General features: G+C 37.0%; 1 protein-coding gene across 3 annotated transcripts; it reads right to left on the bottom strand.

The window, feature by feature from the left end:
- Nucleotides 1-1,418: 1,418 nt before the first annotated feature.
- Nucleotides 1,419-13,408, bottom strand: LOC132173454 (translation initiation factor IF-2, chloroplastic). Of its 3 annotated transcripts, none has more exons than XM_059584959.1 (13): nt 13,193-13,408; nt 11,441-13,050; nt 11,261-11,293; nt 10,858-10,971; nt 10,385-10,534; nt 10,133-10,231; nt 9,974-10,036; nt 9,671-9,826; nt 9,439-9,504; nt 7,255-7,491; nt 5,453-5,728; nt 3,695-3,883; nt 1,419-1,974 (listed from the first exon to the last, which is right to left on the bottom strand). In XM_059584959.1, the coding sequence occupies exons 2-13, from the start codon at nt 12,965-12,967 to the stop codon at nt 1,813-1,815; spliced, it is 3,072 nt and encodes a 1,023-aa protein (XP_059440942.1). In that variant the 5' UTR covers nt 12,968-13,050; nt 13,193-13,408; the 3' UTR covers nt 1,419-1,812. The 3 variants fall into 3 exon arrangements, with proteins under 3 accessions (XP_059440942.1, XP_059440941.1, XP_059440940.1); XM_059584958.1 differs by having other exon boundaries at nt 11,441-13,053; XM_059584957.1 differs by having other exon boundaries at nt 11,441-13,060.
- Nucleotides 13,409-14,229: the final 821 nt, after the last annotated feature.

Genomic DNA, 14,229 nt, shown 5'->3' on the forward strand with positions numbered 1-14,229 from the left:
GGGGGACATTGACAATGTTTTGGTAGTTTGGAGGGGACATTGTCACAATTGAAAGTTTGAGGGGTACATTGTTAATTGGGTGGTAGTTTAAGGGGGGTATGTGGACTTTACCCTATATAATTAATAAGTCAATTACTAATTAATTAAAATTTTTACTTAATTGTTTTATTAATTATACTTCAGTAGTTATACTTGTAAAAAGAGCTTTATTTTGTAGAAATGATAGCACGCCAAACAATACTAATTACACTATTATGCATAAGGCTTAAATAAGATTGTTTCAGAATTGTTCAAATTGGCAAATTTAGGAACAAAAATAGCCAAATACAGTATAATGAATGAACAATAACAGAGTTTGATGAGAGAAATGGGCATTGACTGACCTTGAAAACGGTGGATGGGAGAATTTGCACTGCACTGTACTGATACCCACTCCCAGAGGAGAATAGAGAAATGCTTTGTGGGTGTGTGACAAAATGGAAAATAGAAGAGGTTTGGGAAAGAAAATTTGAGATGGACTGTCGGCGTACAGAGGAGATGAAGAAGAAATTTGGTTGAAAGAATGTGGGAGAAGAGTTCTTTGCAGCAGACAAGTTAATTTTTTTCTTTTTTTGTTGAAAGACAATAAAGTTAGTGAGGCTTGGGGTGTGTGAAGTGTGGATAAGAATGGTACTGCACTCTGCACATTGGTTAGACTTTTTGCTGCACGCTGCACATTAAAATTATTATTATTTTTTAAAATTTTTTTTTTTTTTTTAAAGCAAAATATTAAAAAAAACAAAAAAACAAAAAACAAAAAAAGTTAGATATCCGTCATATTCACATCATGATGAAAGCCACAATGAGCTATTGTCTCGTCTCGCTAGGTAGTCATCATGACATCTACCAAAATATTAGAAAGTTAGTGTAGAAACCTTAATTTCCATCATGACACCATTTATCCTCTCATGACGCCGCGACGCAGAAAGCACACTAAAGGCATTTTGGGAGCTCATTTTTACTTCATAAAATAGTTAAGGATGCGCACTCTATGGGTTCAAGCAAGAACATTAAGAAAGACCAAGGGAAACTTTCTAAAGGTAATCTTGCTTCGATCATCCTAGTTGTTTGATGCAAAGAACGACTTTAACTCCATAGTTTTAGAATCTATAATTTTTTTGAAATTGTGGGAGATTCTTGTACAGCAAATGTAAAAATGGCGCCTGGCATAATATATATGGCACCAAATTTTTATTTTTTATTTTTAAAAAAACCTCGGTAGAACAAAGAAAATAAAGCAAAACAAAAGTGGAATCTATATGATAATTTCATCTTGGAAATCCATCAGCTACAAGCCTACAGCTTGTTTCTAACCTTCCGCTATTACTGTAAAGTGTACACCACCTTCATTTACCATAACACGTCGAACAATTGGCCAATTGCTCCAGAAATAATGCATCCACTAAGAGCATCAAAATGAATTACTGGTTTTCCTGAGGTCTTTATGCAGTTTGATACAAGCTGTCCACGTTGAAATTTTACAACTTGAATTGACGTTCCCTCTTTACAAAAATTAAAAAATAAAATAAAATAAATAACTAAAAAAAGCTGAAATTTGATATGTTATGTACAACACAAGCATACAACAAAAGACCCAAGCCACTACAAGCTCATGCTCTTGGCACCAACATTCCAGTCAATTGCAAGTGGTCGAAATTAACCAATCATACCATTGTCAAAGCACTGGTTGGATAGTAGTACACCTTTTTGGGCAGAAAACATTTGGGTTCCTCAAGAAAAGCTTTGTAGCTACTTTTATAGCCACATGCTTTTCTATCGTTCAATTCCTGCTCCTTCAATCGCAGCTGCCATGGAAGCCGATGCCTCTTCAAGGGTCCGCTTCTTCTGAACTGAACTGAAGGCCTCGAGAACATCTCCCACCTCCCAATCATTATAATCTTCCATCCCAATTCCACATTCTAGTCCAGCGTTTACCTGGCCAAGAGGACAAGCTACATTTTAAAGAAAGAAGACAAAAAATATTGCATGCCAAGACTAAAAGAACATTAAGGGTAGGTAGTCTATTCCTGAAAAGGTTTAGCCATGAAATTCTGTGGCCTTATATGCTGAAGATGCAGTAAACCAAAAGATATCCTTCAGTCACAAGAACAACCATATATTGGTGCTAGAAAAGCCATATGGCAGGCATCAAATCATAGGCCTGATAGGGAATGCACTTACAACTTTCTATAGAGAAAAGAGGACAAAATTCTGCTAGTAACTAAATAGCAAAGGCAGAAATCATTATTTATGCAGATATTTACCTAATAAGAAGCCCTCTGCTTGATCAGTCTTTCCCAGTTTTTGTACGTTTAAGGACTTTGGTATATATGCGTAATTTATTCAAGTATACATTCTAAAGTTATCATCAACAGATTCATGCATATTGTGATGAATTTTCATGTGCTTCATTGAGTTCTGGAAATTATAAGTTCCAAATCACCTATAGATTTCAACTCCAAACACAAAAATGATAAGAGCCAGCGAATATGCCAAACATATTATAATTATTTCCATCTCAGCTATGAAAGCAAGATGTGATCTTTATGGCCTACAGTAAATGGAAACACACGCCATACCTATTGAAATGATGATATTACCACATTTTCTATATATAGGTGTCCAATAAATATACGCTATAATGATAACACTGCTTGTAGATACCTCCACCTTTTGATTAGCTCTCAGCTAGTAATAGAAAAAGAACACAAAGAAAAAAAAGCCTGAAATAATCGAAGAAAGCACAAGAAACAAAGGCATCTATAGGCATTTGCCTTCCATTCATTTCTACTTTCCAAAAACTAACCAATAGGAAAAGAGAAGAACCACCCATTGAGGTTATCAACACTAAATCATTTAATTGAACTTGTTTCTTCACTTCACATTATCATCATTTTCAATTTTACAAAATTGGTTCTTTAATAAACACGACCTATGCATTACCCCCGTGCACTCAGCAGCCAAGACCAACCACACAAATAGATGAAAATTGGATAATCGTTTTGTTTGATCTGCCAAACACAGAAGGCACAAGTTCTCCATGCATGACAGACAGCTTAAGCATGTCAACTTTTAAGTTCAACATAACAACATTTTACTTGATCAATTCAATCTTTGTACAACTATTCAAATTCTTAAATATTTTAATTAAAAGTTCCTGCAAATGAATTAACTAATTTTTAGAGCTTTAACATCATGAATTCCATCCTTCATCTCATAGAAAAAACGTGCAAGATAAAGATAAGTACAACCTTAGGTTTCTAAGTCTTGTTCTCAAATCACATATTATCCTAACCACTAAAATTCTTTAAACCAGAAGACCACTATTCAACCAAACTTGCTTTAAAATAAGGTCAAGCTTCAAATACTTAATTGAAGTTTTATTATTTTATTAACAGTTTAATATTAGAAAGCAGATGATGATACAAACATGTTTCTTTTTTAGTCTTAAACATCAAGATTGAAGACGTAATTTTACATCATATGGTAAATGTAGCATAATCTGACAAGCTTCAAGATCCAATGGAAATGCAAGTTTAGAAGTACGAAATGAAGACGGGAAGGTCAACTATGCTTTTATGTCAGTTTTCCTTAAGTAGTGCATGTCCTCGTATTACAAAACAAAGCAAACTTTGTTATAATCAATTAATCATACCTCTTTGACAATTTCCTTAACCCGTCTCAATGAATCAAGAATGCCAACATAAACTACTCTGCCCTTACGAATGACCCGAATGCCGCAACCTTTCACTACTTTTCCATCTGTTACCATGCAGCCAGCAATACGACCACTGCCACTGCTGAAAACGGCTCGGACTTCTACCGAACCAATTGTTATTTGATCCTGTCAACATAAAAACAATAACTCTAAACTGTAAATCTTCAGTACCAAAAAGTTGGGATATTTATTTAAAACGTAAGTAGTGGATGGAACCTATTTGTTAGTACATAAGACAGGACACTCCAGGCTCAAAATAAAAATGGACAAGAATTACAATTTCTATAAGGCAGTCTATAACGAGGAGTTCAAAATGGAGGGTTTTTTTTTTCTTTTTTTTTTTTGTAAAGTCCATTTAACCCCCTCAAACTACCACTCTAATGACAATCTACCCCACAAACTATCAATTACGACAATTTACCCTTCAAACTGCCAAAACAATGACAATATACCCCACAATGCTAGCAAAATGACGAAATTACCCCTATAAAATTTTCAATACCCTAAAAATTTTGAAAAAAAATTAAATTAAATTTTAGTATTTTTGTTTTTATTTTAGTAAGGGTAATTTCGTCATTTTGTTAAAATTGGAGGTACATTGTCATTGTTTTGGTAGTTTAGAGGGTAAATTGTTGCAATTTATAGTTTTGGAGGTAGATTGTCATTGGGGTGGTACTTTAAGTGAGTTAAGTGGATTTTTTTCTTTTTTTTTTTTTGCCGAGGGGGTGAAAGTACCAATCATGTGTCCCGACAAGGAGAATAACACAATAATTCATCTTGGGAGGTCCCTTGAAAGCTTTCATCCTATGTTCCTATACCATATGTACATATACAAAATAGCCATGTCAAACCTAAAAGACAATGAATGGATCAAAATGGAGATGATTTGCTTCTTAAAGGAGCCAAAAGGACAAGATGAGGTCACTAATAATGAAGATAAAGGTGGTGATAAACGAGATGATCCGCAAGGATTTAGCATAGATAGGCCCCTGATAGAGCTGAATAGAGAAAAATTATTCCATAACCAACCCCAAGCAATTGGATTAAGGCTGGTTTGAGGTTAGTATAGCAGTGTTTAGTACCCATGTCAAACATGATGTCTATTGTAATAATTTAAGAAAAAGTGCTAGCCACATCTGCACTATCACCCTAAAAAGACTAGTCAATTTGAAGCTTCTCTAAAATTCTTTATAAAGCTCAGTTTCATCTAACAACTAGGCAACCATTTGTAATGACACAAGGAAAAGCGCTAGCCACATCTGTGCTATCACCCCAAAAAGACTAGTCAATTTGAAGCTTCCCTAGAATTACTTATCAAACCCAATCTCACCTAGTAACTAGGCAATCTAGGACTTAGAACTCATGACTATCATTAAAAACCACCCATTCTATGTGGGCTACTCCTCATCCTCCCAATATGGGATCGGGATGTTACATCTATTACATAGACACTTCATGTTACCTTTGTCTTTCACATGAAGAAAAAAAAAAGTTGAAGACCTCAACAACTTATTTGTGCCCGCGCAAAGATTAGAAGGTTAGACAAATTTAACACTTAAGAGACACTAGCACCTGAGGTTAACATCAAAATCCATGTAACACAGCTGAACATATATACTATCCACCTGGCATGGTATCTACACAATCCATCTTCAATTTAAAATACTATAGCCAATATAAACTATGTGAGTTAACCTCAACAGCCTCTAGGAGTCCTTCCATTGCATTCCGCACATCATCAATAAGTTCATAGATGACTCTATACAGTCGAATCTCGACGCCTTTGTTATCTGCATAGCTTTTCACAGAACCTGGAGCTTTGACATTAAATCCCAAAATAATGGCCTTGCTTGCAACCGCAAGATCAACATCGCTGGCGCTTACATCACCTGTTGCTTGCAAGAGAAACTTCAAGGTGACATTATCTTGTGGGAGCACCTGTAGGGCTTGCCTGACAGCCTCAATGGATCCCTGATCATGATGAGGAGAAGTTCAGAAGAGAGTAAAGAAAGTTACAAGGAGAAGCTATGAAAAATATTGCATACATAACCACTCAGCAAAACATAGAAGACGCTTGAAAGTATGTGTGCAAGTACCAAACAATTGTGTTAATCATAACCGATCATGCAACAAATGTATTGATGCCATATACTGGCCAAATATCATTCAAATTCAGTTACATATTTATCCCTCCTGCATCATTTCACTTGACCAATGATTTAAAAAACAGAAAATGGGGTAGAAAAGGACCAATCAAAATCTCAACAAGTTGATATGGCTGCCATGTTCCTCTGAAACTTTAATTGAGTGGCATAAGTTTATAGAGATCATTCAAAATTTCACAAAAATCTTGTGTTGATACTATCCAAGAACATAGAAGCAAGATAAATATAACTTCATTTAGGAATGGTGATTTGATTTGATTCACTTAATATTAACAGTTCATTAAACAGGTTGGTTGCCAATCTGGAGAATGGAAGTGAGGTTTTGTTACAAAAATTTGGATCTCTGTTATGCCTATTATTTAGGAAAGGGGAGTGCGGAGGGTATAATTCTACCGAGGTACCAGAATCAAGTTGACAAACCAAAACTCAGGCAAGGAAGGTGGTAGACAATGAAGGGGAATTGGTAGAAATTGAAGTAGAAGAAAACATTAACAATTTGTAGTCGCAAATTGAAAATCAAAGGGTTACAACTGATACGAGAATTGCCAGATGAAGGATGGTGCTCTCTTGGAGTCAGTGGCAGAAGATATGGCAGGTCAATTTACACTGTTGGAGAAGGAAACCTGGTTTAGGAGCAAAGTATGGAATGTATCCCATGTGTTATATATAGCAGGAGAGAAATAGGTGGACCTTTTGAGAGGTTGAGTTTTCTGTTGATACACTTATCCATGTGTTTCTAAGATCATTGTTTGCTGGGAAGTCTATGGATGGCAATTGTCCTCCGTTTTAGTTGGGAATTTGGATTTCCTACAATTATGACTATAATTTGAGAGGGTTACTTTAGTAGACAGCCTGTGTACTTCAATTCTTCCTTTTCTTGTTTATTTTTCAATGAAATTTCATTTCCTTACCCAAAAAAAAAAAAAAGAAAAAAAAAGATGTGGTTGGTATTCATATTTCAGGAAAAAAAAAATATACATCTAGCTGGACCAGTACTCATAATCTGGAAAAGGCTATCAAACCCGTCCAATTTGCATGGAGATCTTAGGTTAACATTATTAGACATTACATATCTACTTCCACTCAACTACCTAATGTACAGGTAGTTTGGGAGAAATCCACCCAGAAACATCAAATTCAATGTTGTGAAATTCTAAATTGATGTTTCTCTTCTAGCAGTTTTCATTATTCCGATGACTGTATGAAATAATTATGATAATTTAAAAAATTAAGAGTAGTCTATGATTTTATTCAAGCATGTCTTAGGGAGAGGGAGTTAAAAAAGCTCACTCAAACTTCCTTTCATTTTTCTCTTAGATATTCATATCATACCTGAAGATCAACCTTCATGACAATATTCAGCTGGTGCAAGTCCAATCCAGACAGCTTTCCTGTTGAAACTGCAGAAGCCAAGGAAGAAAGAGTAACCTTTCCATCACCAGCCTTAGCAGATATACGATCATTTCGTAAAGACTCAACTCGTAACTCAGCCTTTTCACGTGCAATTTCGAGGGAGTCAACAATCTCAAATTCATCACCCGCAACAGGAACATTATTTAATCCAATCACCTGCAGATGTACACAGAAGAAAATTATAAAAATAAGAAATAGAAAGGAGTGGTTAGGAGCTATCTGAACCCTACCAACACCAGAAAAGTTAGCTTAGCCTGCTCTTTCACATAAACATTTTCAACAATACTCCAAAGCAACTTGCATAAAAAACCAATTTATTCTTGCCTGTATTTATTTTCAACCACACATTTAAGAATGACTGCAACTCCTTATAGTTGTTTATCTACAGAAACATCAAATCTGAAAACAGAGACCTATGAGAAAAAAAAAAAAAAAAAAAAGGGCGCTTAAATGTAAAGGAAATTCTATTTATACCACCTTATACTTGATTTTTTGTCTTTTTCTTTGATAAAAAAGTAAATTGTATCAGACAATACCCCTCCGGCTTTCATGTGCTATTTACATCCCATGTATTATCCATAATTCTTAATAGGCTCATTCAATTAGGCTAATCGTCTCAATCTCATGCAGAATATCCTTTTCTACCGAAACAATAATTGAAAAACAAAAACAAAAAAAAAACATATAGAAAAATTAAAAACCATATTGACCTCAATTAATTAATAATTGAGGTCAATTGGTTTTAGGTGGAGTACCAAAATTGAATGAGTAAAATAAGGAAAGAATAATAATTGTAGTCGAGAAAGGAGAAAATCCTGTTTGATATTTTAGGTGTTCTTTTACCCAAAAAAGGAACGAACTATTGATATCAAGATGAGAAGCAAGGGATTGATAAGAGATAGAGAGAGAAAGAGAGAGCCATAAAAAGGAAAAGGTGCCTTTTGTATTGAGAAAATCAAAGAGAAAGCAAAAGAAAGCTTCTACCATAGCCATCAATCGAGGAAAAAGCGGGGAGGGGCACATGAAGTAGTACCTTCACTACTATCGGCTCTGCCTCTTTTTTACTGTTTTTTGGTTGTCGCAAAAATGCCATCTATACTCCCTTTCTGAAGGATTTAATTCCTCTCAAGTCTCAATTCTAAAGTTCTAAAAATAGATTGTGGAGTGGGCAAATCTGGGTCCTAAAACAAAAGGACTCAATATTTGTGAGAACAACAATGGAAGAAAGATTTGCTCCAACACCAACCTCTTCTTCGAGCATCCCTACCCTCCCACCAAGGCCATATTCATCCCTAACAAGAGAATGCTACAAGCCTAACCTCCTCAGCACCCCCAATGACTTCATCCGTGTTTGGTGCATCTCTAACAACTGCCCACTGAGGTCAAGACTCCTCAATGGCACCAAAAACCACGACTTCCCTTAGCTCCTATTGTCCTAAATTATCTTTTATTATGTTTATTATCAAAAAATGGTCCAAACAAAGTCTAGGTAGTCTCTTCTGGAGCAAATCAGGGAATTGGGATTCCCAAATCAAGGAATCTCCTAGACCAAAAGAGAGGGTCCTTGTTACTAGACCATGTAAAAGAGCCATCCACAAGGGCAATGTCCATGAGCCCCTGCTCATAAATGAAATAAAAGAAAACTGAACACCAACAGGATTCACCCGATCTCTCACTCGGAAAGCGAGTTACACTGAAATCTCCCTCAGTACACCATTGTAAGTCCCACCAACTTAGCAAACCAACCAGTTCACAAGAAACGTCATTTCTCTAATTCCAGATCTCGACGCACGTCTAATCAAACAATAGCCATAAAGCTTAAAGGATCCCTTTACTCACGCAAGTATGGTTATCAAAAGAATTAAGGGGGGAAAAGGAACAAAGAAACAAAATATTAGTTAACAAAGGAAGTTGACAGACAGATTTCAACAGTTTGACTTTGCAAGATGAAGGTTTCCACAAATGCTTTTTTTTTTTTTTTTTTTTAATAGAACAATCACTCTAACATTTACCTTGGTGGTGGGGTGGTGGTGAGGGGTGATGGGGCAACATGATACATTGCAAGAAAAAAATAAAGAGGATAGAGATTTATGAAGTAAAAACCTGTACAGGAATAGAGGGTCCTGCTTCCCCAACACGATTTCCTCCATCATCAAATAAGGCCCGCACCTGACCATGGGCATAACAAAAATGTCCCTTATGGGTATTGTAAATAATGGGGGAAAAAAGGAACAAACTAAATAACCACGTACATCAGACTCAATCATGCAGTCACATAAGCACCAAATTTTATCTTAAAGAAAGTTCTCAGAGTTTCAAACTCTTATATACTGACCTTTCCAAAGGCTCCTCCACAAACTACTATATCCCCCATTTTAAGAGTCCCATTCTGCACAATAAATGTAGCTAGCGGTCCTTTGGCTTTATGAAGACCTGCCTCAATGACTGTGCCCTTTGCACTTCTATTAGGATTAGCCTTCAACTCTTGCAACTAAAACAAACACACACATGGTTAGGATATAAAGGAGAAAGATGTCAAAAAAGCGAAAAAAAAAAAATCTCCTTTTTGTAACTTATCAAAACATACAAGAAGAATATCAAAGCTAACCTGTTTCCACATTAATAACATCTAACTCACCTCTGCAACAAGTATGACAGTTTCCAAAAGTTCATGTATATTCTCCCCTTTAAGAGCACTAATCTGTTAAAAGGAGAGTGAAGAATGAAAGCATTCAGAAACTGTATAAAGCATCAATGTCAGATGTCTTTACAACTCCAGCACTTCAGAGATAAAAACCTGAACCATTGGGATATCACCACCCCATTCTTCAGGCATTAGGCCAACCGAAGAAAGCTCTTGCATGACCCGTTCAGGACTAGCTCCCTCTTTATCTATCTGGTACAAAGGAAGAATTAAGATTGAGAATCAGCATATCCTGAAGCCATGACCACACAAGGCAATAAGAATTGCAAATTGTTTTTCTTCTTTATCATGGCATCTTGAAAAGAAAAGGTTAAAAAAAAAAAAACACTAGTACAGTTGACATGCCTTATTTATAGCTATCACCATCGGTACTCCAGCTGCTTTTGCATGAGCTATGGCCTCATTTGTTTGAGGACGGATTCCATCATCAGCAGCAACTACAATGATAGCAATGTCCGTCACCCTTGCTCCACGAGCCCTCATTGCTCCAAAAGCCTAAAGGAGCAGAAATAATAGATATTATCTAAAGTAAGAAAGCACAAGCAAGTTTCAGTTCACATCTGAGTTAATAACCCCATACTAACAAAAGATAATTAGTCACCTAAACAATGACCATAAAACCCAAAATATGATCCACAAAGGTGAAAATATATATATATATATATATATATATATATATATATATATATATATATATATTGCATACCATGACAATATAGGTACTAGCACCTTATATGCACCCTGCCCCAGCCTGGGGGGCTGGGGGAGGGGGGGTGGAGGAAGAAGCTAAAAGTTATTTTGTTTGCAGGAGAACGTACCTCATGTCCAGGGGTGTCAAGGAACACACATGACTGCACCTTTCCATCTAGAGGAACTAGCACCTTATATGCGCCAATTCCTTGTGTAATCCCACCTGCTTCTGATGCAGCTACCTGCAAATATCTAGCTGTCAGGCTTAAGTTGAATCATATGTATGACATGCCAATACCAATAGCACAAAACTCGAATAAAATATAAATCCAATATCAAAGTCAAACAACAAGGAACAATTTGTCTAGAATTATGCATCATAACCAAACCATAAAATAATCTCGGGATAGGAAAAAAGAAAAGAAGTAATCAAAAATTACCACAAATACAAAGCCATAAGACCTTATACCACAATGGGCATTGCAAAAGAAACTGAAAGGAGCATCAAGATGATTAAGCTTCCATATGTACCTTGCTCTTTCGAATATAATCCAAAAGGGTCGTCTGCCAAGTGGGTAGCAATAAAAACATATTAGCAAAGTTTACACATCAGGATATATTAGCATTCAAAGAAAAAACAAGATAAATAAATAGGAAATGGGTGCAGAAGGTCCAAACAGAAAATGAGGATCCAAAGTGCTACACACTGACCTTCCCGTGATCCACATGACCCATAATAGTAATAACAGGAGGCCGGTCTTGTAGTTTGTCCAGATCTTCTTCATCAAAAATTTCCTTCTTTCTTGCCATTTCTTCCAATTTAATGGGGTCAGCATTTAGGACTTCCACATCATACTCGTTACAAATCATTTTCACCATATCTTTGTCTAGAGTTTGCACCCCATCAGGCTTAATCCCTTTTGAGTACAAATACCCAAGAATTTCACCTTCACCAATAGCCAAGTTGTAGGCTAACTCCTCCAACAACATACCTTCTTCGCCAACCTCAAGAATTTCTACTTTGACAGGAGCTGCCTCTTTGGCAGCCTGAAGTCTAGCCGCCTTCCGACTTGCTTTACTCCATTTCCTCCCCTTCCTTGCCATGGCTGCACCTGGGATAGAGACATTAACATCATCTGGAATGTCAACATCATCAACCTTTCGTCTCCGCTGTCCCCCACCAGCTGAAACATTTCTTTTACGATAATCATCTTTGAACTTTCCGGAGGGAGGACCTCTTCCTGGTCGTGCAGGGGCTACGACTGCCGCAGCAATCAGAGGATCAACCACTGGCTTCTTAGAAGCAAATTTGTCAATCAAAATTGGCTTGCGTTCTGTAGTTTTCGAATCTGTGTCAGTTTCATCAATCACGGATGACTTTGGAACTGCCCCAACATCCTTCAAGATAACAGGTTTCTTTATCACAGGCGGAGAAGCCACAGAAGGCTTAGCTTGTAATTTTGGTTGAGGTCGCAAAGGTGGCTGGGGGGGTCTAAAAGAAGTAGTTGCTTGAGGCTCTTCTATCTTTCCCCCTCGCCCTGTTTTAATCTCGTCTTTCTCAATTGCCTTACTAGGCTTTGCAGATGATTCCCTCACAACCTTCGGCGTGACCGTGTCTCCTTTCCGCCACACACTCTTCAAAGTTTTAGTATTTTTAGTCGACTTAACACTTGCCAAATCAGTACTTACATTAGATGGTGTAGATTTATTTACAACCCCACTATCTCTACTGCTACCCGGGTCACTCAGTCTCGAAGTTTCTAGTTTTTCTGCCTTCTCCAACACCTCTCCGAGTGACTCAATCATCTTATTCCTCTCCTCAACAGCCTTTAACGTATCGCCATCAGAAGAGCCCCCTTCCCCATCGATTGAAGCAGGGTCCCAAGTGACCGCAAGGGGCTCGCCCTTGGACCCTGAGGAGGACATCAAGACTGGCTTAGGAGCAGGCTTGAGGAGAAACCCAGCATCACGATCATCACCTTTAGCTCCCCCTCCTCCTCCCCCATAGGTCTTACTAGATGACTTAAGGGACACTGCATTGCCTTGCTCGGGGACAAAGTCAGTTGTTGTGACCGAATATTTACACACAGACACCAGCACACAATGCCATCTCTTCTTAGCCCTAATATTTCCCTTAGACAAAGAAACTCTCCTAAACACCGTCGACCGGGACCTTTCCGTTACTACACTACTTCCCAAACCCGCAAGCGGAGCCAGAGAAGCCATTGTTCCTTGCATACTTGCTACTACTAATTTTTAGCATTGGGCCCCGCCGCTCTGTCCTTCCAATTCTTACAATTCCTCATCAATTACTTCAGTTCCTGCTATTTACTTACAAACGGACAAAAAAACAAACAAATTCAAGCTACCCAAGTGCGCAACAATACACACACACACACATATATATATATGAAGAAATGGAACTCTCCCAGAATTTGCTATATTTAGAAGAAAAATTCTTACCTTTCTCCAAGAATCTTGTGAATTTTGTGTGAGAAGAGCCGCAGCAGCGTTCTGGAATTTCTATAGGTAGAAAGAATCTTGCGTCCGAAAGGAGCTTCGAAGAAATGGTACTTGTGGTTATGGAGGTTGGGGATAATATGGTGTGGACGGAAAAGGCAAATTTGGTTGGAAGGGAAATACGTGTGGCTGATTCTCCGCCTGTCAATATACCATGTATGCGATAAGGCTCGCTCGTTTATATGGTGCCGCGCTTTGTTTTCGCTTTTTTTTTCTTTTTTTTTTTTTTTGTCTGGTCTTTGCAGAAGAGGATTCACCGACCAAATTTGTTTCCATTAGATCGGACGGATTAATTACAGCCGTTGATCTCAGATCAAGTAACTCAGGCCCGGCTGTGCCAAGCCCACGTCAACTTTCCAATTGCGTATGTTCTCTCCTTGACCTTTATAAGAGTGACAAGATCAAAAACATCATGGTGACTTGTTTAGATATTCTATTATCTAGATTTTTAAATCTTAATTGTTGTTTTTAATTTAAAATTTTTTTATTATATCAATATATTGTTTTGAATACTAAGATAATAAATATTGGTTTAATAAATGTGATAATGAAACAAAATCTCAATCATTTCATTTGAAAAAGTTATTGAAAAAATAAATCATAATAGAGTACTTTAAAGATTTTAGAGGATCTCATTTTAACCTTAACTAGGTTTTCAATTTAAATCTATTGAAGCATTTTTTGAGTCGGCTAGATTCACAACAGACCACTTGCAAAATAAAGGAAGACTACTACTGTGACACTGGCGAGAAACCTCTGATACTTAAGTTAGTAAAATATTTTTATGAAAAATCTAATAAAAAGGAAGAGAGAATGTCTCTAAAGGCTTATTGGTCCGGTATGGTAATATTGGTGTCAACGGTATTTCATTTCCTTGTTGAGGCGGTGTTTCCTTATGGCGAAGATCGTCACATGGCCTATTGCATATGCCTCATTATTTTCCAAATAAAAGGCTACGTAAGTGGGCCAATAGTTACACA

This window comes from Corylus avellana, chromosome ca3, assembly GCF_901000735.1.
Source record: "Corylus avellana chromosome ca3, CavTom2PMs-1.0".
In the NCBI taxonomy this organism is placed as follows: Eukaryota; Viridiplantae; Streptophyta; class Magnoliopsida; order Fagales; family Betulaceae; genus Corylus; species Corylus avellana.